The sequence below is a fragment of the Carex rostrata genome, chromosome 7 (assembly GCF_964058835.1).
Source record: "Carex rostrata chromosome 7, lpCarRost1.2, whole genome shotgun sequence".
NCBI classification, from domain to species: Eukaryota; Viridiplantae; Streptophyta; class Magnoliopsida; order Poales; family Cyperaceae; genus Carex; species Carex rostrata.
In genome coordinates this window covers 13,453,337-13,479,020 of record NC_135924.1, presented here as the reverse complement: position 1 = coordinate 13,479,020, position 25,684 = coordinate 13,453,337, and the positions used below count along the sequence as shown (strand labels likewise).

Below are 25,684 nucleotides of genomic sequence, written 5' to 3'. Positions count from 1 at the left end.
GTAAAAAAATAAAAATAAAAATTAGTTTACAAGTACATATTTATATGGAGGAGGCTATGTTGAATGGTTTGGATCTATTGTTAAGATTTTGGAATAAAAATATTGATATGTAGTGTGGACCAATCTGCAGTTGTGCACTATGCGTAGTAGTGTTATTAAAATTGGACCGGACCGGGTGGTTCAACTGGAAAAAACCGGAACCAAATTTCAGTCCGGTTTTCTTGAATAACTGTTGAATCGTGAATCGTGAATAACTGGTTTCCTGTGACTTACCCATTCTTTATCTTTTCTTATATTTTCCCCAAGTTCTGATCTCTCGCTATTTCTTTTGATAGATGTGCCGCCTACTCCTCTTCCTCTGAGTGAAAATCTCGGGCATTCGAGTTGTACTGACATTGCTCATCTGTTTCGTCCAAATTACATCTGAAGCAGGTGCTTATTCGATTAAACTTTCCTACTTGTCCTGGTCAGATCCAAAGGTGTTTGATCTAAAGAAGCATTTGCTAGATCAGACATCTGATCTAAAATCACCGAATTCTAACCTAGTGCTGTAAAGAAATTTAAAGAATTGAATGAGCATGAGGTCAAAGGTTAAATTAAGGTACACAAGTCTATCTAGCCCGAAGCATTCTTCCTTGGTAAATTTAAAGAAGCACATGCTGGATCAAATTTTCTTGATAATTTCTTATGTGTCTTTGTTATTAAATTGTTTTATTCTACTTTCCAATGGCATTGGGCAAATTAATTTTTCTGTCTTGTGCACAGTTTGGTAATCAGTTGGTACTTTTATTTTATTTTAATGTCAAAATTTATAAAGAGTTAGGCTGGGGTGCTATGGATAGCATAGTGGCCTCTATGCTACGGCTCAATATTCGAGTTTTCAGAATCCAAACGGTCGATCCGAACCGTTCATCTTATTCTCCATATTAATATCTGCTTGGAGACCAAATTTTACATTTTTCTGAATTTTTTTACTATTTATTAAGTATTTTACAAAATTGTTGATCCAACGGTGGCTGCACAAAACAGTAAAACCGTTGGATTAGCGATTTTCAAAGTGGCTTAATAAATAGTAAAAAAATTCAAAAAATTAAATTTGGTCTCCAAGCAGATATTAATATAGAGAATAAGATGAACGGTTCGGATCGACCGTTTGGATTTTGAAAACTTGAATATTGAGCCGTAGCATAGAGGCCACTATGCTATCCATAGCACCCTAGCCTAACTCATTTATAAATTTATATAAAATCCAGTTTCTTACAAGTTATTAATATATATTTGCAAATTTTCAACAAAAATATAACAATACGATTATTTTTGTATAACAAGTATATATATAATTATTTTAAAAAATCATCATTTGAACCGGTTGACCCATCAGTTCGATCAATGAACCGTTGATCCGATGCTTTACCGGTTCGATGACCAGTCCGGTTCTGATAACATTGATGCATAGTGCCATAGCCTCGCTCTTTCAAAAATTTAATTTTAAAATTCACCTAAAAACTTATCTTTTTGACAAAAAAAATTACAATTAGATATTTTTTTAAAGAAAATGACGGTGATATTCGCTGTCAACTGTCAACAAAACATATCCATGTCCACTGGAGAGCTTAAACCAATAGAAATTCAGATTAGGACAAGTATACAACAAATTACATCTTACAAGCAAGTAAAGAAAATGTAAAAAAATCAGAGACGAGAACGACAAAACATAGACATCTCAGTTACCTTTCCGTCCATCCAAGATATTCAACCCAAATACTGAAATACCCAATCCAGACTCGTAAAAAATGGGCCAGCGCTGCACTACCCGTCTGCTCCTCCCTCTTATAGCCACGACAATCCTCCTCATTACCATGCTCTCTCTCTCCCGCTTCTCTCTAACCCGCTCTCTCCCCATTTCCCTTTCCCTCCACACTTCTCTCCTCTATAAAAAACCTACCCATTCTTACTATTGCCCCGCTCTCCCCCTGTCTCACCCCTTCTCCGCCTATCTTCGTCAGCTTCCCAAATTTAACGCTCCGATTTGCGCAGCTACGACGATGGCGTCCGATTCCACAGTTGATCCAACGCCGTCTTTGATCAACTCTGACAATCCGTTGCTCAAAGACTTCGATTTTCCCCCGTTTGATGTGGTCGAGCCGAATCATGTCCGACCTGGGATCAGAGAGCTCATTCGCAGACTTGTAAGTAACTCTTTCCTTTTTTTTTAATTTCCTTTTATTTGGATGGATAAATATGATGCATTGTGGTTTTAGGAGGAGGATCTGGTGGAACTTGAGAGAACAGTGGAGCCGACGTGGCCTAAGCTGGTGGAACCACTAGAGAGGATCATAGATCGGTTTCAGGTAGTATGGGGAGTTGTCAACCACCTGAAATCTGTAAAGGATTCGAGTGAGCTTCGTTCTGCTATTGAAGAAATCCAGGTAATAGGACTGAATTATTTGTCATGCTTTTGCGAAAAACAAGTTTTCTTTGTGATAAAAGTAGTAACTAGTCTATGGATGAATTGGTAAAATGATAACAGCCTGAGAAAGTTAAATTTGGACTGAGGTTGGCACAAAGCAAACCCATCTATGAAGCATTCAAGTCTATAAGGAGCTCACCCTCTTGGGAATCCCTAAGTGAAGCTCGTAAGCGGATTGTGGAAGGTAATTTTGTTGCTTTGTGATATTATTATGTTCTTAATTTATTTGGTTTAGGGAAAATGCATGTATTTTAATATTGTTTGCTACAATTGACATGTAGTAATTATTCCTCTCAGATAAAATTAAGGAGGCTGTTCTTGATGGTGTTGCCCTAGAGGATGAAAAGAGAGAGAAGTACAATGAAATCCAACAAGTATATTTATTTTTCTCAATACTTATTTTGTTTAGAGATACATTGTCTGGCTTTCATTATCTAAAAAAATTATTCTCAATATTTATAGGAGCTGGAGAAGTTATCCCAGAAATTTAGTGAGAATGTTCTAGATGCCACTAAAAAGTTTGAAAAAGTAATTGTTGACAAGAAGGAAATAGAAGGGCTGCCTGCCTCGGCACTTGGCCTAGCTGCACAGACAGCCGTATCAAAGGTATGATATCTAGGACTCTCTCTTTGCATGTGCATAGTTAATCCTACATAACCATATATGTAGATAATTAACCTATTATTCTCAAATACAAGAGTTTAAGACTCTGTGCAGAAGGTCTTTATAGCTTGGGAATCATGATCAGTACCTATAGGCGCCAAACATCATCTGTATATAGATTTTTTTATCAGAACATTTTCTTTTATTCTTGTCTCATTTTGTCTGTTTTCCTTTTCAATAGATGTGTTTACCTGTTTAGTTATTGCTTTTTTCCTTTTTCCATGTTTTTCATTCAGCTTCCTATTCATGGTTACATCTTTCCACCATCTTTAGTTCTTATTCTAAACCCCACACATGTTGGTCACTAAGTGATACTTAAACTGGCAGATTTGACTTTATTATCTCTTTATAGTTATTCTGGACGTGGACTTCAAAAATGTAATTTTCTTAGGGACATGAACATTGGTGCATTTGTTTTAGGGACATGAAAATGCAACACCTGAGAATGGGCCTTGGATTATCACCTTGGATGCACCGAGCTACATGGCTGTGATGCTACATGCGCGCAATCGCTCCTTGCGGGAAGAGGTTTATAAGGCTTACATAACACGTGCTTCCAGTGGAGATCATGACAATACCGACATCATCACTCAAATTCTAAAGTCGAGGATGCAAAAAGCTAAACTTCTTGGCTACAATAACTATGCTGAGGTATGGGAATCTACAAAGCCTAAATTTTCTATTTGTGGATTTTACTTGGAACAGCTTATGAGGAGCAGGTACTTATTTTATTGGCTTCTCTATACACTATTGATTTTTTAAAAAGGTGAGCCTAGCAACGAAAATGGCTACAATTGATAGAGTGGAAGAATTGCTTGAGAAAGTACGTGTTGCTTCATGGGACCACCATGTCAAAGGTACATTTATTATCTGGCTTTTTTCTTATTAAATATAATATATGTTATATATTGTAAGAGCTGAAGGTTCGGCCATTAATTTAATCATTAAATGGAGTATGCTTTCAATTTTTAGCACCATAGTACTTCTCTGTCCTGGGTGTATGTAGATCTGTACCTGTCTGGTACAGGACTCTAATTTTGTTTTTCTTCTGCATTTTGACAAAAAAACTGTGAATAGGATAACTTCTTCTGGTACCTGAAACATTGGGTCTGGTATCTTGATCGAACTTGTTTGAACATGCAATTTCTTATAATAGATATAACACCTGGTTATTGATAGATATGATATATGCATATGCAGATATAGAAGAGGTAAAAGCGTTTGCAAAAGAGTCAGGTGCTCCAGAGGCCAATGACATTGATCATTGGGATGTTAATTTCTGGAGCGAAAGGTTGCGCGAGGCTAGATATGATATTAACGAGGTTTGCTTTTTAAAATTCACCTTTTTGTATAAAAATGCTTCTTAGTAAATCAAAGGGTCGTTTTATCTCAAAGGTATGAAAATTAGCAAGTCCTTGGGGTAAAGCTTTTACCCATATTGAGTCTCAAATACACTGAGCATTGGTTTAAATCACTCTTTCTTGAAATAACCCAAAAGAACTTGACCGAAGTGCCATTCAAAAGTTCTTATGAACAAGTGTAAAAGCTGCATAACCAAGTGGCACATTCTGGAACAAAAACTTATGGTAGGTGACTAACATTTAGTATGATTGGTAATTGGTTTCTCTGATTACAAATCAGTGTGGTGCTTACTTAGTTTGTACTCTTGTAGGAAGAGTTACGTCCCTATTTTGCACTGCCCAAGGTTTTGGATGGCCTATTCACACTTGCAACTAAGCTCTTTGATGTTAGCATCGAAGCAGCTGATGGGCTGGCTCCTGTGAGTTGTTCTCTCCTTTTCTTTTTATTTTTTTCTTTTTTTGCTCTTGAACATTAGTTTGAAATGTGTGCATTTGATTGTTACTAACCTATCTTTTAGCCTCCTATAAAATTGTCGAGATATAGATATTTTGCTGAGGCCTTTCTTTTTTTCCAATATAATGGTTTCCAGTTCATACAAAACCTCTTCCTGTGGGCTTGCTCGTATATATTCCAGCATCAGTCCTGACTGGTATGATACCAATACAATGTAGGCCTTAGTCTTTACTCTAATACTTGTTTTCATTTTCAGGTTTGGAACCAAGATGTCAGGTTTTATTGCGTGAAGGACTCTTCCAGCCAACCAATTGCATATTTCTATTTTGATCCATATTCCAGGCCTGCTGAAAAGCGTGGTGGTGCATGGATGGATGAGGTGTTCGCTAGGAGCCGTGTGCTTGCTCCCCCTGGTGCTCCTGTCAGACTTCCCATTGCCCATATGGTCTGTAATCAGATGCCTCCAGTTGGTGACAAACCTAGTCTTATGACCTTCCGCGAGGTAACTAGAGTAAAATGACATGGTTCTCTTACTATGGACTTAAAACACACTTGCCAGTATCACCTAATGTTTGTGGACACATCTGCGAACAAAACTTAATAGTTTTAGAAGCTAGGCTCAAAATTTTGTTTGAAATGAATTTGAATGATTTGATTGGTCCCAATTTGAATCTTCTGGGAAATTTAGATAGTTTTTGACTAAATAATAGATTCTATGGCTGGATATCTTATTTTTAAATAACCCAGAAAGTAGGTATGATCTGCAACATAATAAAAGACAGTAGGTTTGAGTTGTTAGGACTACTATAAGCATAGAACATGATCTTTAACTGCAATTCTTGTAGGTGGAAACAGTATTTCATGAATTTGGTCATGCGCTTCAGCACATGCTAACAAAGCAGGATGAAGGGTTAGTAGCTGGAATTAGGGGAATTGAATGGGATGCCGTCGAATTGCCCTCTCAGTTCATGGAGAACTGGTGCTACCATAAGTAATATATCTATAATCCTTTTTAAAAATTACAGTCAAGAATAAGTTTCTGTTGGTGAATTCTATAATTAGATTGATTAGAATTAAACCCCTTTTGTTATGTCCTGATTTTGGTACTTGTTTCCCCTATATTCTAGTGGTGTACGAATATTTCATCCATTGGTATAGGCTCAATTAGACTCAAAGACAGGTCCTGTACCAGATTACACCTGTATTGTTGGGACAAGGCTTCTTAATTATTGTGTTGACCTGGTGTTTAAACAGAAAAAGAAAAGACTGGAAAATAAAATAAAATAAAAGCATAGCATGTGGGTGTCAGTCTCGTCAGTGTGGTGCAGTTTCACATACTATTAAGTTGAACATGGGATGTACTTACTAGGAAAGTAACTGACCATATATCAGGGAGACGCTATTGGGACTTGCTAAACATTATGAAACTGGTGAAGCTCTTCCAGAAGAAATATATTCAAAACTTCTCGCTGCAAAAACTTTCCGTGCCGGTTCTTTGAGCCTTCGTCAGGTTTTTCTCTCTTCCTCGCCTTCTCTGCACCCCCTCCACCATCTCCCTCCCCTACAAAGAAAAAGGGATCTAAGCTTTCTTTATCTAAAGTGATGTTTTGAAGTGGGTTGGATTTTTGAAACCTTAGAACTATAAAGTTTGGCACAATTCAGTACCCGTAATAAATTATTTCCCTTAATTTGTTGTGTTAATCTATTACTTTAGGATCAAATTAGGCTGTGGCATGAGATTGTTACTGAAATCTATGAGAGTTGTAAAAGTTTTTCACCTTTGCGAATATTTCCTGATCTTTTTTTATCTGAACCTCTTTGCAGATAAGGTTTGCATCATTGGATTTGGAACTGCACACAACATTTGATCCATATGGAGAGACGTCGATTTTTGATGTAGACCGAAAGGTTGCAGAGAGGACGTATGTTCTTCCTCCTTTTCCTGACGACAGATTCCTCTGCAGTTTCAGCCATATATTTGCAGGTTTATATAATTTGTCCTTTTTGTTAGCCTAATATTCATAACCAATTCTATGGAAATGTATTATACTTGGGGTCGGTGGATAATAGGTACTGAAGCAGTCAATTTATCCTCTTTGTGCATATTAAAGACCAAATGAGAATGGAAAAAAAACAAGAAAGGGACTACAAGAAAGAAAGAAAAAAAATATGTATAGAATGAAATAACAAAAAAGAAACAAGCTGGACTAAACAAAGAAAAATGAAATTGTACTTGAAACCTGGATTGTAGCAACGCCTGGCTTTAGAAATTTCTAGTTGAACCCAACAAAAGAGATATATATATAAAAGGGCTAGAAGGGTTTAATTAGTGTCATTTTGTATACAGGTGGCTATGCTGCTGGTTACTACAGTTACAAGGTAATGTGTACTTCATTCTGTAATATTTATGCTGTCATTATTTTTTTTTGAAAAAGATATCAATGTTGAGGATAAACATACCAGCTGAAATTTGTATGCTGTCATTATTTAATGAAGAATAGCACTAGGCCTGTGTATGCATTATATAACTACAAGTACTTGTGTTGTCCTATGACAGTGGGCTGAGGTGTTATCGGCTGATGCTTTCTCTGCATTTGAGGATGCTGGTTTAGAAGATGATAAGGTAAACTCAGCTATGCAACGGTGATATCAATATACCTTTTGTTGTTTCTATAGGTGACCTAGAGGGCGGGTGAATGGTTGTCTTGATCGAAATTCTAACCTTTTGGTTTAACTTACACCCCAATATACCCTTTTGGCTTAACCCAAGTGGTATTTGGCCATAAATTCACCTGACAAGTTTCTTAGACTGCCTAAAAGTTGGCGAAGATTTATTTTTCAATAATCTTGAACTTATATTTCTAAATAAACCAATCTCCATGCATCCATCTTTCAATACTTCTAGTACACATATGGTTGGATATTGAAATGCTCGATTTCCTAAATGAATACTATGAAAAGAAATTGTGAGACTAATATGATATTGTTTTGAGATTGTCAAATCAAGATTCACATGTAGCAAGTACTGTGACGGTGTGACCTTGGTTATATGTAATATATCAGTAAATCTGATGATTAGCTTCTCTGCAAACAGGCAATTAAAGAAACGGGCCACCGCTTCAGAGAAACAATTCTTGCTCTCGGAGGTGGCAAATCACCACTAGAGGTATGTACACTTGTAATTATTATGGGCTGCTTCCTAAATCTCTTATACCTATTTAAAATTATCTGTGAGTATGTAGAGTACACATGTAAAATATATCCCACAAAAGAATTATCCCCTAATACCCGTTAAGTTGTAGTTTTGGCATTTTTATGAAAGTTATGGGGACATTGGAGAGGATAATTTTTATTTTTTGTAATCCACAAGCCTTTTTGTATAAGATTTGAGCAAACCTTTATTATGCTTAACAGTTTGTATTCTTTTATTTACGTGTGCAACTTGTATCTCCAAAGCTAATACTTTATGCTTGCTTACCATTGTTTCTCTTGTTTAAAATTAGGTTTTTGTTGCATTCCGGGGACGTGAGCCCTCGCCAGAACCATTGCTCAGGCACAATGGGCTGCTGCCTATTCCTGCGTCCAGTTAATTTTAAAGAAGTTACTCGGTTTCTTACATCAACACTTGTGCTTTGCAATTGTTAGGAGAACCATAGGGAAGGAAAGATTGAACAAGGAGTACAGCATTTGTTTCACTATTGCTCAATTTTTAAATGCTATAATAAGATAATATGCTTTCCAAATCAACCGAACATTTGAATGTTGTTTTGCTATTTCCTTTTAGAATTGCCAGATGAAATCCGAGAGGACTACTATAAAAGAGAACAAAAATAACTAATACAAAAAGATTCAAAGAATTCAAATGGATCTGCAGATATGGCGTCTTCTACTTTAAACACCACACATGAAAACGAGGACTTTTAAAAAAATAACACAAATGTCTAACCATACTAGGGGTGTCAATGGGTACGATACGGGGAGGATGGAACCATTTTCATACCCATACCCACTAAGAATTGACCTTACCCATACCCGTTAAGAATTTGTCTTACCCTACCCTATCCATACCCGTTATGATTAACGGGTAACGAAACGGTAGTGGGCGAATAACGAAAATACCAATATAATGGTTCGGATAGCATATGGTCAATTTTGTCATTTGTTACATTTTTTCTTCTAACATTTCATTCCGTCTCATTTAATTATTAAATATATATATTCATAGTATAACCTTGAGAAAGCTGACATGTAATACAAAATTCAGACGCTAACACTTGAGCTGACATTAATGGGTTACTTATTTAGACCAAACAATACATTATTGCCAGAAAATAAGGTGAGGATATATTTTCTTTGAAACATGAAATATTTTCATTTGTATAATTGAGAAAAAAACAATAACGATGAATAAGGAAGAAAACAAGGAAATGAATTCGTTGATATATATGTCTCTAGCGTTGATACAGGCATACAACAATATGAAAAAAAGAAAAATAAATAAATTGGATATAATATTGATATATTTATATATAATATATTTCATGTAATTACCCATTACTCAACGGGTACAAAATAACCTTTACCCGTACCCATTTATCTAACGAAAACAAATCTTTACCCATACCCATACCCAATAAACTAACGAAAAAAAAAACTTACCCATACCCGTCTTATCGAATACGATACGGGTAGGGTAAACGGGTAAACGGGTGTCATTGACACCCCTAAACCATACATCTTATTTATATAATTCTCATATAAATTTTTATGTTACAATCTTACAACAATTACTAAATTTTAATTAATCAAACAAGAAATAAGACAAATAAAAGTTAAATTTCTTATCTCTTATTAATAATCCAAATACAAAGAGGATTAATATGTTAATTTTCTATTCTTTTCCATTCCATTTCATTATATTCTTCACCTCCCCTTCCTCTACTCCCTATCCAAACAAGGTGCAAGTGACATGTTAAATAACATACACGTAAATAACATTCCTTAACCGACATATTAAATGACATATATTATTTTTGATCGTTTTGACATATTTTTATTAAAAGAATCTCAAATAAAATAATATATTAAATGATAGATTACATTCCTTTAATGATATAAATAAATAGAAATAAATCATGACCAATTAGAAAGATGATACAATTTGCATGTGGAGAGTACGTGTCTAAATAAATTTAGGCTTTTACACGTAAACAAACATAAAAAAATGCATATAATTAGAATATTTGATCGAAGAGTTGATATTCAATCCAAAATTTTATTTTTTAATTAAAGTCATTGATGGATCAGGACATCTACGTGCTTAATATAAGAATAGAGATTCTTGTAGGACTTATTTTGCTCTCTAGCTATCCCTCCTCCTACCTCATATATACTATCATCAATTTCGATATTTCCTTTATCTCTTATTAGATTTTAATAAGCAAATTAAATATTTTAAATAATATATAATTCATGCAATATTTTTTTATAGACAGGAAACAAAATATTTCAATTGGACAACATTTATATCTGATATATAATTTTTAATTATGCAACAAATTGTTTGATTAAGTTTTTCAAAATAAAAAAATATACTCTTATGAGAAAGTCTAAAAAGACATTGTTGTATAAGCATATTACTCTATTTAGACACATATATTTTAGTAACAAAACAAAAGAACATATGGTTAGTAAGAGAGTATGGGCCACGCAATTCCTGGGTACCATAGAAGGATTAAAGATGAATCAGACCTTTCGATTTAGTTTTGTAAATGGAAAAACAGCAGGACGATGCATGCCATAACAATTTCATAGGCTCTGATAGGGGTGGCAAAAAAGATCGTAGCTTGTGGCTAGATCGTGACTCGCTCGCTAACAACTTGCTTGTTGCTGGATCGAGCTATTAACGAGCCAGCTCGCCACCAGCTCGGTCAAGAATTAACGAGTGTAAGTTGGGACCTAGCTTGCTCGCCAGCTTGCTCGCTAGCTTGGCTCGGCATCAATTTGTGAATTTATATGAATTTGTGTGTATTTCATATTGTCCAGCTCGATTTAGCTCGATCAAAAAAGTTTGTAGAATTCATTTTCTTTTTAAAACAAGACCTAGTAAACCAGCTCGGACTGGCTTGTCACGATTTCAAGCTGAGATTTTAGTTCGGATACCCTAGATCCAGCTCGCTTAGCTATAACTACTTGATCCATAATTAATAAGCTGAGTTAGGACCTAACTCGGACCGAACCAACTCGTTGCCACCCCAATCTCTGAAACTGTTCACTTGCATGGATTACAAGGAGAATAGTATGTTACTTGCGTTGCTTTTGTAATTTTATTTTCTTATTCTTCTACTATGCTTTCAAAAACAAAACAAAAGAACAAGTACATGGTATTTATTTTTGTTTAATACAAAAGTAGAATTGAAGCTCTTTGTTGTCACTACACCATATAAATTGATATAAAATACGAAAATAAAAATACTAACAAGCGAGAACTCAACATGTACTAAGAGGGACGAACAAGTTATCAGGTTTTAAGGTTCTCGTTTATATATTATCACCACGTATTTAAGAGGAGGAATATTTTGTTTGAAAATTTTGAAAGATACTTCAATTTTTAAAAAAGGTTCTAACAGGATGGCACTGGATAAATCCAGTACAGGAGCTACTCGACGCCAAGACAATTATCAAGACTCAGCATAGTGCTATATATTAGAATCAAATTTAAATATTTCAACAAAATAAGTATATTAAATTTGATTTCTATAAAAAAACAGCTCCACCGATTCAGACAGTTTAATATGCCATCAATAAATGTGATGGAGCAAAAAAATTCTACATCCACCGATCGATGGTGGAGCTGTTTTTCATAAAAATCAAATCTACCGTACTTGTTTCGTTAAAATATTCAAATTTGATGCTATTTAAAAAAAAAAAATCTTAATTTAGTTAGATTGATTGAAATCAGAAGCAATGGGCTGTATTATGTTTTCTGTAAATACAGAACCTTGTACATGTAATTGAGATATCAGAAAAAAAAAAAAAATATTGTTTGAATTCAATCTATTCTCTTGAGCTCAGCAAGTTCTTAACTTTTATAGTGAAAAAAATTACGACGCAGATGCTGTAAAAATAGAATCGGCCATCGCATGCTCTCTCTCTCTCTCTTCTGGAATGGGTTGTGTCCGACTCAACTTTGACTTGATAGATTTCTTTACCGTCCGATCGTATGATTATTCTAAGATCCGTGGAAGTTCGCTTTTAGATTCTTACAGATCTATTCACACGGATCTTAATGTGGATCGGACGATAGACGCAAATTGATCTCTCCCTCCCCATTTCCCTCCACACCTCACACAATCATTCCATTAAAAACCTCTCTCTCTCTCTCTCTTGCCCTGCTCTCCCCTTATCTCACCCCTTCTCCGCATATCTCCATTAGCGTCCCAAATCCACCCCGCCCGTTAGATTTGTGCAGCTACGATGGGGTCCAGTTCAACTGTTGATCCAACACCGTCTTTGATGAACTCTGACAATCCATTGCTGAAGGACTTCGATTTTCCCCCGTTTGATGTGATCGAGCCGAAGCATGTCCGACCTGGAATCAGAGAGCTAATTCGCAGACTTGTATCTAACTCTCTGTTTTTCTTTTCAATATCGTTTTATTTGGATGGATAAATATTGTCGGACGGTGTAAATATATGATTTGTTGTTTTGTTTGAAATGCATTGAGGTTCTAGGAGGAAGACCTGGTTGAACTGGAGAGAACAGTGGAGCCGACGTGGCCTAAGTTGGTGGAACCACTTGAGAGGATCATAGATCGGTTTGGGGTAGTATTGGGAGCTGTCATCCACCTGAAAATGGTAAAGGACTCGCCTGAGCTTCGTTCTGCTATTGAAGAAATCCAGGTAATAGGACTGAATTATAAGTTATATGCTGTTGCAAAAACAAGTTTTCTTTGTGATAAAAATAGTAACTAGTCGGAGGATGAATTGGTAAAATGGTAACAGCCAGAGGAAGTTAAATTTGGGCTGAGGTTGGCACAAAGCAAACCCATCTATGAAGCATTCAAGTCTATAAGGAACTCACCCTCTTGGGAATCCCTAAGTGAAGCTCGTAAGCGAATTGTGGAAGGTAATTTTGTTGCTTTATGATATTATAATTTTTTTTTAATTTATTTGGTTTAATTAATTAGAGCTAATGCATGTATTTCAATATTGTTTGCCACAATTGACGTGTAGTAATAATTCCTTTTAGATAAAATTAAGGAGGCTGTTCTAGATGGTGTTGCTCTAGTGGATGAAAAGAGAGAGAAGTTCAATGAAATCCAACAAGTATGTTTATATTTTTCTCAATGCTAATTTTGTTTGTCTGCATTGTCTTGTATAGCTTTCTATATTTAAAACTTTATTCTCAATTTTTATAGGAGCTGGAGAAGTTATGCCAGAAATTTAGTGAGAATGTTCTAGATGCCACTAAAAAGTTTGAAAAACTAATTGTTGACAAAAAGGAAATAGAGGGGCTGCCTGCCACAGCACTTGGCCTAGCTGCACAGACAGCCGTATTAAAGGTATTATATCTAGGACTTTTTTCATGTCCATATTTCTTCCTACATAAACATATGATAGTTTAGATAATTAACCTGTTATTCTCAAATGCAAGAGTTTAATCAAGACTGTGCCAAAGGTCTTTTTAGCTTGTGAATCATGATCAGGACCTATAGGTGCCAAATTTCACCTCTAAATTATGGACTTCTTTTATCATCTGCTTATTTTTCTTTTGTTCTCGTCTCCTTTTGTCTGCTTTGCCTTTTCCAACCATCTTAGTTCTTATTCTTAGCCTCACGGATAGCGGTCAGCCGGTCACTAAATGATACTTAACTAGCAGATTTGAATCCTCATGGATTGTTATTTCGTATTTCTTTATATTTATTCTGGACATGGGCTTCCAAATATATTTTTGTTAGGGACATGAACATTGGTGCATTTGTTTTAGGGACATGAAAATGCAACACCTGAGAATGGGCCTTGGATTATCACCTTAGATGCACCGAGCTACATGGCTGTGATGCTACATGCGCGCAATCGCTCCTTGCGTGAAGAAGTTTACAAGGCTTACATAACTCGTGCTTCCAGCGGAGATCATGACAATACTGACATCATCACTCAAATTCTAAAGTCGAGGTTGCAAAAAGCTAGACTTCTTGGCTACAATAACTATACTGAGGTATGGAAAGCTATAAAACCTAAATTGCTTTTTTTACTTGGGAACAGCTTATGAGGAAGCAAGCCCTTGTTTTATTCGCTTCTCTATACACTATTGCTTTTTTTAAAAAGGTGAGTCTGGCGAAGAAAATGGCTACATTTGATAGAGTGGAAGAATTACATGAGAAATTGCGTGTTGCTTCATGGGACCACCATGTCAAAGGTACCATTTATTATCTGGCTTTTTTATAATTAAACATTATATATGTTGTATTTTGTAAAGCTGAAGTGTCTACTATTAGTTTAATCATTAGATGGAGTATGCTTTTAAATTTAGCGCCTTAGTGCTTTTCTGTCCTGGGTCCATCTGGATCTATACCAGTCTGGTAGAGGACCATAATTTTCTTTTCCTTTTGTATTTTGTCAAAAAAACGTGCATAGGCTACCTTCTTCTGTTATTTGAACAATTGGGTATGGTCTTCTTGATCAAACTTGTTTTAACATGCAATTTCTTATAATAGATACAACAGTTGGTTATTGATAGATATGATATGGTTCTGCATATGCAGATATAGAAGAGATAAAAGCATTGGCAAAAGAGTCAGGTGCTCCAGTGGCCAATGACATGGATCACTGGGACGTTAATTTCTGGAGTGAAAGGTTGCGTGAGGCTAGATATGATATTAATGAGGTTTTCTTTTCAAAATTTACCTATTTGTATAAAATGTTTCTCAGTAAATCAAGGGATTGTTTTCTCTCAAAGGTACAAAACTCCAATACATCATGAGAATTGGTTTAAATCACTCGTTCTTGAATTACCAGAAAGAACTTGACCAAAATACCATTCAAAAGTTGGAAGAAAAAGTGTAAAAGCTGCATACCAAATGGCATATTGTGGAACAGGAACTTATGTTACTGACCAACTTCCAGTATGATCATGTTTGGTAATTTTTGCTCTGATTACAAATGCGTGAGGTGCTTACTCAAGTTTGTACTCTTGTAGGAAGAGTTACGTCCCTATTTTTCACTACCCAAGGTTTTGGATGGCCTATTCAACCTTGCAAATAAGCTCTTTGATGTTAGTATCGAAGCGGCTGATGGGTTGGCTCCTGTGAGTTGTTCTCTCCTTTCCTCTTTTTTTTTTTTTTTGCTCTTGAACTTTAGTTCAAATGTGCGCATTTGGTTTTTACTTGCCTCTCTTTTTTTTTTTTTTTCTGAGGCCTCTTTTTTTTTTCCAATATAATGGTTTCCAGATAATTCATCCAAAATCTCTTACTGTTGGCATGCTCATATCTTCCAGCATCAGTCCTGACTGGTATGATACTAAAGAGAAAGAGAGAGAGATTTGAAGAATTGAATCTTTATTCATTTTCTTGAATTGTAATGTACAATGCTGTTGAGTATATATAGACAACACTTTCCTATTACATCATCAGTCTAACTATGGTTTAGAAACCTTAATCACAGTTCTAACCACTAACTAACTATCCAACAGCTTTGTAACAAACTAACATCGCCTAACTGCCTAACTAATTCGAGAGGGAAGAATTAGTGAGAGACATAGCTCTGATACCATCATCACTCATCAGTCTAACTATGATTTAGAAACCTTAATCACAGTTCTAACCACTAACTATCCAACAGCAGCTTGCTGTGTGTAGTCTCTATTATCTCCTTTAGATACCAATACAATGTAGTCCTTAGTCTTTACTCTAATACTTGTTTTATTTTCAGGTCTGGAACCAAGATGTCAGATTTTATTGCGTAAAGGACTCTTCAGGCCATCCAATTGCATATTTCTATTTTGATCCGTATTCCAGGCCTGCTGAAAAACAGGGTGGGGCATGGATGGATGGGGTGTTTGGTAGGAGCCGCGTGCTTGCTCCCCCTGGTGCTCCTGTCAGACTGCCTATTGCCCATATGGTCTGTAATCAGATGCCTCCAGTTGGTGACAAACCTAGTCTTATGACCTTCCGCGAGGTAACTAGAGTAATCTGACATGGTTCTTCAGTCTGGAGTAATACTAGGTATTTATGGACTTAAACACATTTGACAATAATACCTAATGTTTGTGAACATATCTGCGAACAAAATCTAATATAGTTTAAGTGGTCTGATGACGAAAACTTTGTTAAATCATGACAATGTTGGCCGTTGTTCATTCATTATCCAAATTGAAATAAAATGAACCAACTGCTTTTAGAAGCTAGGTTCCAAATTTTATTTGAAATGAATTTGAATGATTTCATTGGCCTAATATGAATATTTTGGGAAAATTAGATATTGTTCGACTAAATAATAGAGTCAATGGCTGGATATTTTTTTTTTAAATAACCCAAAAATTTGGTATGATCTGCAACATGATAACAGAGTGGGGTTTGAGTTGTTAGGACTAATATATAATTTATTTTCATCATTACATGATCTTTAACTGCCATTCTTGTAGGTGCAAACAGTATTTCATGAATTTGGTCATGTACTTCAGCACATGCTAACAAAGCAGGATGAAGGTTTAATTGCTGGACTTAGGGGAATTGAAGGGGATGCCACCGAATTGCCTTCTCAGTTCATGGAGAACTGGTGCTACCATAAGTAATATATCTATATTCCTTTTTCACTAATGCAGTCAAAGATTAAGCTTCTGTTGGTGAAACCTCTAATCTAATCAGATTGTTTAGAATTAAACCCCCTTTGCTCCTTGTTTTGTTACTTGTTTCTCCTGTATTCTAGTAGTGTACAAATATTTGAGTACAACTAGGGCGTTCTTAAGCTCCCCAATTCTTTGGTGAGCTTAACTCCAAAACCTATCAGATGACGAATCCAAACTGTTGAAACCGATCTACTTCACCAGCGATGCGTTTACATGTCAAATTCATAAATTTTCGAATTAATTTAGTATAAAGTCAAGGGGTAAAAAAAGAAAAAGGTTTATAAGTTAATTTTATGACATTTATTTTTCATTGTTTTTTGTCCGCTTGACTTTATACTAAATTAATTTGAACTTTTATATTTTTGACATGTAAATGCATCCTTTGCGAAGTAGATCAGTTTCAAAGGTTTGGATTTGTCGTTTGAAGTCAATCCAATAGGTTTTGTAGTTAAGCTTACCAAAGGGCTTGGTGAGCTTAAGAAATCCCTAGAGTTCGACTCCAGATTTTACCCATTGGTATAGGCTCGATTAGACTCAAAGTCAGGTCCTGTACCAGCTTACACCTGTAAATTGTTGGGACTTGGGACAAGGTATTGTGTTGACCTGTGTTTTTAAAAGAAAAGAATAGCATGTGGTCATCAGTCTCGTCGGTGTGGTACAGTTCTCACATACTAATAGTATCGGTTCGTAATTAACTTGACTTGAGGTTATATAAGTTGAACATGGGATGCACTTACTGAGAAAAGTAACCGATCATATATCAGGGGGACGCTATTGGAACTTGCTAAACATTATGAAACTGGGGAACCTCTTCCAGAAGAAATATATTCAAAACTGCTGGCTGCAAAAACTTTCCGTGCCGGTTCTTTGTGCCTTCGTCAGGTTCTTCTCTCTTCCTCTTTCCCCTTATTTTATTGTGTTCATCTAACACTTTAGGACTAAATTAGGCTGTGACATGGGATTGTAGCGGAAATTTGTGGGAGTTGTAAAAGTTTTTCACCTTTGCGAATATTTCCTGATCTTTTCTTCTGAAATTTCTCTTTGCAGATAAGGTATGCATCAGTGGATTTGGAACTGCACACAACATTTGACCCGTATGGAGAGACATCAATTTTTGATGTAGACCGAAAGGTTATAGAGAGAACATGTGTTCTTCCTCCTTTTCCTGACGACAGATTCCTCTGCAGTTTCAGCCATATATTTGCAGGTTTATATAATTCTTCCTATTTGTTAGCTTAGCCAAAATCTCATATTGTAACACTACCACAGGCAATGCCAGTGGTATGTTTGGCTCATACCGCTGGCAATGACAGCAGTACAACCATTTCTGATTTTTTAAGTATAATTTTTGTTATTTTGCGCTGGGAGAGAATGACAGTGAATCCAAAGTTTTTTTTTTTAAAAAAAAATAGATGGGGTCTATTAGAATTTAGATGTACCAAGACTGCAACAAATAACTGAGATCCCAAGTTTGAACCGGGATCAATGGCTCGGATCCAAACATTTTTCAGATTTTTTTGTGGCCAACATTTTCATCATATTGTTGCTTGGTGTGTTGCTGGAAAAAAAAAATATATTTGCATCCGAGCCATTGATCCCAGTCCAAACTTTGGATCCAGGTCATTTGCTGCAGTCCTAGTACATATAAATTCTAAGATACCCCATCCATTTCAAAAATCAGAAAAACTTTGAATTCGCTTTCATTCTCTCTCAGCGCAAATTTTAAAATAATACTTACAAAAATCAGAAAAGGTTGTACCGCTGTCATTGCCAGCGGTATGGGCCAAAATCCTACCTCTGGGATGTTATAATATGAGATTTTGGAAATCTGATGTTATGTTTGGATTTTGATTTTTTTTATGGTATAGATAAAAAAATGGGGTTTAATTAGTTGAACCCAACAAACGTGCTAGAAGGGTTTAATTAGTGTCGTTTTGTATATATGCAGATGGCTATGCTGCTGGTTACTACACTTACATGGTAATGTGTTCTTTATTCTGTAATATTTATGCTGTTATTGTTTCTTTTGAAAAAGATATCAGTGACGAGAGTAAAGATACTAACTTAAATTGTAAGCAATTATGTTCTATCTTTTACTTGTAGCTGAAATTTTTATGCTGTTATTATTTCATGAAGAATAACATTAAACCTTTGTATGCATTTTATTCCTATGACAGTGGTCTGAGGTGTTATCGGCTGATGCTTTCTCTGCATTTGAGGAGGCTGGTTTAGAAGATTATAAGGTAAAGAGAAGCTTTACACACTTGCCATATTGTGATTTCGAGGCTAAACTCACAAGATATGGCTATTAAAAGCTCAAGAACTAAAGTGATCCTATATCTTTTTAAACGTTGGAAATGATACATATTTATTGCAAAGCTGAGGGGACAGTCAGCCTAGCAAAATCATAAATCGTTATAACTATTAGTATAAAAACAGGGTCAACAGTTCACAAACGGTTTGCTAATATAGTTCTAACAGTTTATGTAAATCCTAAATTTAGCTGTTGGATTTGTCAGTAAAAGATTGGTTGTGTTTGAAATTTGACCTTTTAAAATAATAAATTGATGTGTTTTGATTATCATAAAATAAACCTTTCGTGGGACTAATACAATATTATTTTGAAACCAACAAATCAAGATTCGTTTAGAACAACAAATTTCTTTTTATCTCTAATTAATTTTGATATGCTTTCTTCCCTGATACAATTGCTGTTTATTAGTATTATGACCTTGGTTAAATGTTAATATATCAATATAACTGATGATTAAGCTCTCTGCCAACAGGCAGTTCAAGAAACGGGTCACCGCTTCAGAGAAACAATTCTTGCTCTCGGAGGCAGTAAATCAGCACTAGAGGTACATTTACTCATAATTGTAATGGGTTGCTTCCTGCATCTCTATACCTATTTAAAATTATGTTTTAATTCCGAACTGAGTATTTAGATTACACACGTATGATATATCCCACAAAAGAATTAAATGGTAGTTTTGGCATTTTTTATGGAAGTAACGGTGACATGGGAGGATATATAGTTTTGATTTTACTAACCCGCAAGCATTTTTGTGTAAGAATTGAGCGAACCTTAGTTATTCTTAAAATTAAGTTAGAATTTTATATTCCTTATTGTTTCTTTTGTTTAAAAATTAGGTTTTTGTTGCATTCCGGGGACGTGAGCCCTCGCCAGAACCGTTGCTCAGACACAATGGGCTGCTGCCTATTCCTGCGTCCAGTTAATTTTGAAGAATAAGTTGCTCTGTTTCTTACATCTTAAATTTTTGCTTTGCAACTCTTAGGAGAACCATAGGGAAGGAAAGATTGAACAATATGATTCCCGTTTTTTTTTTTAATATATTTTATAGAGTTTATTCATATAACATCATTTTGGTAATTAATTATTATAAATAACTCAAATAAAATTAAAAATTTGAAAGTAAATTTATAAACATGTTATTTGACATATAAATAGCCTCACAATCATATTTCGTAAAATTTATATGTTGTTTGATTATGCATAAAATAAATTAATTATAAAATTGTTTGATTATGCATAAGAAAAAAATAATTTTTTAACTTTTCAAGTTTCAATTCACTTGATGTAATGTGAAATATATTTCAATTTTTTTTCATTTTTTTTAAATATGATACGTGGATAATATAAACTATGTCTGAAAAATTGAATGTTAAACTTAAACTTTATTTTTTTAATATTATTATAATTGTTAAAATAAAATTTGTTAAGTGATTTTTTTTTGTTAGTAGACGAATTCGAAACAACTTTGCCATGACAAATTATTAGCAGGTCTGGAAAATGATTTCTAGCCTTCTTAATTATTCGATACTATGTAGACCCGATCCATTTACCACTGCTAAACGGATTCACTACCGTCTCACGCGGATCTCATTTGGCGCCTATATATGAGCAAATTTAATGTCTCCATTATTAATCTGAGTTTCTTCTATACAGTTCCTGGTGGTATTGAAGAAATCTGAGCAAATTTAATGTCTCCATTATTAATCTGAGTTTCTTCTATACAGTTCCTGGTGGTATTGAAGAAATCTGCATTGGTCACTGGTCTCTGGCAACCAAACATTCCTATATATATATTATATATAGCTTAGTTGAAGTGTCCTGTTAATTTCAATGGTACAGAAAGAAACTATATATATATCCCTAATGGTGATGTCACTATTAATCCTGATCAATTAATTGACAATTAGTTTACGCATATGCACTTTGAACGAACAGAGAAATTAAGAACAAAAAGAAGCCAAATTAAGGGGACAAAAATGGTTACTTCAGACCTGGATCATAACAACACCTGACTGGTATGGAATTCCTTAGTTGAACCAATGAATGGTAGCTTCAGCATCTTATGAAAATTATGCATATTTAGCCAGGATACTTTTTATGTTTTATAATGGCGAACATGTCTATGGTGTTTGTGGTGTTGTTATAGCTTGTTACTTTGTTGATTACTTGCATGTTTTGATTATGCTAAGTTGTAGTAGCTAGGTTTATATGTTATGTTTTGTTTTGTTGATGTATCGATCTCGTTCAATTGGTACTAGTTGGATATTGTATGATTTTCTGTATATTTACCTTTATTTTCAAGCTCTCAACTGAGAAGAACCATAAATTAAGAGGAGGTCATGGAGAAATTTAACTGTAATTATAGCTTATATTTTTGCAATGCATGCTCAATATGGAAAAGATATAGCTAATTAATGTGCTTTCAAAGGAAAGGAACAAGTCTATCTCCTGATGCATGTATTAATATGGCTAGCTAACACCTTGTCAAAGTTGGTCAAAAGATCATTTTCTGTTTTAATTAATTTCTTTTACCTTCTTAATTTTCTTGTCTTTTCATTTATTCTAGAAGGCATCTTGAAATGTTCTTATTTTCATAATTTGCATTTTGAGTGATTAAAGAAGAATTTTGGATTAATTAATTAGACGTGGATTCGATCAGCATTTAGCATGATTAATTCTATAGTGGTTGCGAGTGTATATATATATATATCATGCAATTAATCATGCATGCATCAACGGAGAAAATGTGGATCTCATATGGCATTTGCTCCCTCTCACATAGCATATAATATATTATATATATTTCTCAGATTCCTTTTTCTTTTCTTATTGCCTCGTTTCTTTGTTGGCATTTTAAACCAGAGAATTGTTATCCTTCTGCCATTTATTGTACCATGCTACTGCTGCAGATCAGGGCCGTTGACCTCATCAAACGGCTCTGATTAATGACATGTAATTATTAAGATAAAGAGGATTCTTTATTATATTTTTTTTTTCTTTCACATAGTATATTACAGAGGTTGAATTAATTGACTTGAGTTGATCAAGCACTTGCTATATAAAGTGAATTTAATATACAAATCAATGTACTTTGAGGTACTAATTAATTCTACAAGTTATAGAAAATTGTCAAATTGTTTTCTTTCTCTAATACCTTTGAAAAATCAACTATAATAGTGCAAAATTAGAAATCTCCTTTAAGGTTGAAAATAGGAACAATAGACTGTCTAAAAATAAATTTCTGCTTGGGGCATTATTAATTGCTTGAGAAAAATACACGAATAAAAGAAGTATAGATGCAAATAATTATACATATTTATATATCTAATGTCTGATACGGCCACATAGTCTGGAAACATCTGACGGGCGCACGGGTTTGATCAAGAAATCCTCGGCGCCCTCCTCCAAACACCTGGTGATCCTATTGGGGACATTTTCGGAGGACATTATCACCACCGGAATTTCTCTTAGTTGTCTTGATTCCTGCATCATACATAAAACCATGCAAAACATGTCAGCAGAGAAAAATGAGGAAAAATTAAGCTAACATTTTTATTAAATTCTGATTTGGAACTTAATTACCTTGACCTTCCTCAACAGCTCATATCCATTCATCTCTGGCATGCAATAATCTGTTATGATCATATCAACACTAGGTTCCTGTTACACAAAGAAATCACATTTTCCATTAGAAATGCAAATAAACATTTTCCATTAATTATATTATGTGATCAAATTTGTAACCTACCATCTCTAGAATTTCCAATGCTCTTTCGGCACTATCGACAGCCGTCACTGCAACATATATGCGCAAACACAAAAGCTTTAATTTCAGTTTAAATTCAAATAAATGGATGACAGAAATAGCTAGCTAGGTGAATTGGTTCTTAGTATTTGATGAGAAACAAATCTCACCTCTGTATTTTGATTTGCGAAGAATCCGCGCAATTACTGCACGATCGACCGAGCTGTCATCGACTGCAAGAACATGCATCTCACTATCACCAGAACCCATTTAACTATTTGTTATCAAAATCTTGTTTGCAAATGCTTTCAAGGAAAATGAAGGGTAGGAGCTAGAGAGAGAGAGAGAGAGAGAGAGAGAGATGATGTAAAGGAAATATGATATAGGATGAAGGCTCTATCTCCAATGGTTTTATATATAGAGTCAATGATGAAATAATTAAATAAAATCTTTGAAAATCCTAGGAAACCATTAATTTCAAATATCTTTGCTATATATATATATGATCAAATTAATACATCGTTTTTGACTGGGATTATATACAAGTTGATCTCACTAGTCACCTCTTTTTCAATGCCAATATTTTATTTGGCTTATGAGATTCGGAAATCTGCAACAGCAAAGACGTAATATAAAATGTTCTTTTGTCACCCATATATATATATATATACACACTTTGAAAAAGAAAAATAGATATGTGTACATGTATTCTTTCCTTTGTTTTCAAAAACATATATATATATATATATGCTGCCCTCATTTAGAAGCTGCCTGCATATGGTTAAGCTCTTAGAAGATAAATGAATCCAAACCGTTGAAATCCAAATACTTCGTGAGTGATGCATGTACATACAAAAATTTTAAAGTTTCGAATTCATTTAGTATATAGTTAAGCGGTCGAAAGAATGATGAAAAACTAATACATAAAACAATTAAAAACTAACTTATAAAGTGTTCTTTTTTTAATTGCCTTCACTTTTATTCTTCTGTCATGCCTCTATTTTTTAATTGTTAATAACTTAAAATCTAAAACTCAAATATCAAAATAAAATCATTAAATTTTATCTATATTATCTTTTCTACATACACATAAAAATTGATAACTTTTCAATTATGTTTTTATATGAATCATTAAGTTAAAAAAAACTAACGTCCAAAATTTTATCAATATCAATGTATTTTTGCAAGTTTTTGATACCAATCAAAATAAAGTCAAAATTTCATAATTTTTCATATGTGCATAGAGAATATGATATGGATCAAATCTAACGGTTTAATTAGTTTGATATTTGAGTTGTAAATATTAAGTTATAAACATTTAAAAATGAAGGCATTTTATCCCTTTTCTTATTTACTTTATAGAGTTTGAATCATACGCTAAATCTAGATCGAATGAAATTAAGAAAAAGTCAAAGGGAAATAACTTAGTGAAGAAATAATAAGTGTCATAAAATATATAAACCATATTTTTTGCATGATAAGTGATAGAAAGGAAGTTATAAACGATTCTAAAATAAAGTTATGAATAAAATTAGTCTGAACCAAAGGTTTAAATACTGTTTATTATTGCGTCACAGCGGAATTAATGGCTAAAAAAACAGCGCAATGCGCATATAGCGCCACTATAGCATCGATAGTGCCATAACTTTTATGATCCGAAAACACTATAGCGCTGCTGCTACAGTGCGCTACTTAAAACCTTGGTCTGAACAGAAATAAAAGCCTTTTTCAGGGTTGAAGTGCAAAATAAAATGATCCTGATAAGAAATCCTTTGTGATCTTTTAATTTCTTGCCTCTTACGTTGGATCTGGCACAACTAAAAAGCATGACTCAAGGTCAACCCTTGGGACTTTGCTATTTTTATTTTTTATATGGTGAGAATGTCAACTATACTTCTTTTATATTATGGAGGATTTTTTTTTTTGGGTCAAATTGAAAAAAGGACATTTTTAATGTGCTCCTGTCTATCTTCAATGATTTGCTTTTGCTTTAATTCCTCTTAATTTAAAGCTAAATCTTGAGGCAATCTATATATGAGACTTTTATAATTTCAAAAAATAGCGAGGAAATAAGATGAAGTAGAGAAACTTTTGTTGATTTGGTATAATGTTAGAAATTGCACGTTCAAATTTTAAATTGAAATTAGGAAAAAAAAATAGAAAATTTAGATTGGAAGATTGAAACGTAAAATGTATAATGTTATAATGTGTGTTAGTTAGAATTTGAATTCAAGTCTTCACAATTACAAAGTAGAATTAATTCTATCTTCAATATGATTTACTTTTGATTTAATTCATCTTCAAATTTGAAGCTAAAAACTTGAGGCAATCTCTGAAACTTTTATGATTTCAAAAACAATGAAGTAATAAGATAAAAGTAGAGAATCAATTTTTGATTTAGTGATAAAAGATAATATTAGAAGTCACATGTTTAAATTTAGAATGAACATGGGTGAAACTGAAAAAAATAGATTGGTAGGTTGAAACGTAAAATGCATAATATGTGTTAGTTGAAGTTTGAACCTAAATTTCTATGACTACAAAGTGAATTCTAAACCATAAGTTAATTAATTACAAGCACATATTTAGTATTTTTATTAGGAAGGATGACCTATGTAAATTTTTTTAAGACAATAAAAATTCAATTTAAATTTTAATATGCATATTTAAAGTTTTTAAAATTATAGGGGTGACTAAGCACTCTCAAATTGCATTAAGATCTGTCTATACAGATAGAGATTTCTTATGAATATTATTTAAATAGCTTGATTATAATTCTATGAAAATTTGAAGCCATAAAAACATGATGTTAATTTATTCCCTTATCGAT

The 25,684-nt window shown here is 34.0% G+C and overlaps 3 protein-coding genes across 3 annotated transcripts; 2 read left to right on the top strand and 1 right to left on the bottom strand.

Annotated features, from left to right (window-relative positions):
* Positions 1–1,746: 1,746 nt before the first annotated feature.
* LOC144557395 (putative cytosolic oligopeptidase A) lies at positions 1,747–8,711 on the top strand. The gene is made up of 17 exons (XM_078305964.1): positions 1,747–2,189; positions 2,262–2,429; positions 2,531–2,654; positions 2,768–2,844; positions 2,933–3,076; positions 3,554–3,784; positions 3,900–3,990; positions 4,334–4,455; positions 4,806–4,913; positions 5,205–5,450; positions 5,794–5,939; positions 6,341–6,458; positions 6,773–6,932; positions 7,296–7,327; positions 7,506–7,571; positions 8,043–8,114; positions 8,452–8,711. The coding sequence occupies exons 1-17, from the start codon at positions 1,794–1,796 to the stop codon at positions 8,536–8,538; spliced, it is 2,388 nt and encodes a 795-aa protein (XP_078162090.1). The 5' UTR covers positions 1,747–1,793; the 3' UTR covers positions 8,539–8,711.
* Positions 8,712–12,268: 3,557 nt separating this feature from the next.
* LOC144557396 (putative cytosolic oligopeptidase A) lies at positions 12,269–20,035 on the top strand. Its single transcript, XM_078305965.1, has 17 exons — positions 12,269–12,568; positions 12,682–12,849; positions 12,952–13,075; positions 13,199–13,275; positions 13,368–13,511; positions 13,937–14,167; positions 14,278–14,368; positions 14,715–14,836; positions 15,149–15,256; positions 15,880–16,125; positions 16,592–16,737; positions 17,560–17,677; positions 17,843–18,002; positions 18,744–18,775; positions 18,973–19,038; positions 19,582–19,653; positions 19,946–20,035. The coding sequence occupies exons 1-17, from the start codon at positions 12,425–12,427 to the stop codon at positions 20,030–20,032; spliced, it is 2,136 nt and encodes a 711-aa protein (XP_078162091.1). The 5' UTR covers positions 12,269–12,424; the 3' UTR covers positions 20,033–20,035.
* Positions 20,036–22,433: 2,398 nt separating this feature from the next.
* Positions 22,434–23,124, bottom strand: LOC144556604 (two-component response regulator ORR6-like). The gene is made up of 4 exons (XM_078304983.1): positions 23,025–23,124; positions 22,858–22,904; positions 22,692–22,769; positions 22,434–22,592 (listed from the first exon to the last, which is right to left on the bottom strand). Exons 1-4 carry the CDS (start codon positions 23,122–23,124, stop codon positions 22,434–22,436), a joined length of 384 nt encoding a protein of 127 aa, XP_078161109.1.
* Between the last annotated feature and the right edge of the window lie 2,560 nt (positions 23,125–25,684).

Coding starts and splice junctions, on each gene's coding strand:
- LOC144557395 (XM_078305964.1), top strand. CDS start 1,794: ATGGGCCAGCGCTGCACTACCCGTCTGCTCCTCCCTCTTATAGCCACG. Junction 5,451..5,793: donor GTCTTATGACCTTCCGCGAG/GTAACTAGAGTA, acceptor CAATTCTTGTAG/GTGGAAACAGTATTTCATGA. Junction 5,940..6,340: donor GAGAACTGGTGCTACCATAA/GTAATATATCTA, acceptor ACCATATATCAG/GGAGACGCTATTGGGACTTG.
- LOC144556604 (XM_078304983.1), bottom strand. CDS start 23,124: ATGGGTTCTGGTGATAGTGAGATGCATGTTCTTGCAGTCGATGACAGC. Junction 22,770..22,857: donor CATTGGAAATTCTAGAGATG/GTAGGTTACAAA, acceptor TTTGTGTAACAG/GAACCTAGTGTTGATATGAT. Junction 22,593..22,691: donor AGCTGTTGAGGAAGGTCAAG/GTAATTAAGTTC, acceptor TGTATGATGCAG/GAATCAAGACAACTAAGAGA.
- LOC144557396 (XM_078305965.1), top strand. CDS start 12,425: ATGGGGTCCAGTTCAACTGTTGATCCAACACCGTCTTTGATGAACTCT. Junction 13,276..13,367: donor AGTTCAATGAAATCCAACAA/GTATGTTTATAT, acceptor CAATTTTTATAG/GAGCTGGAGAAGTTATGCCA. Junction 16,126..16,591: donor GTCTTATGACCTTCCGCGAG/GTAACTAGAGTA, acceptor CCATTCTTGTAG/GTGCAAACAGTATTTCATGA.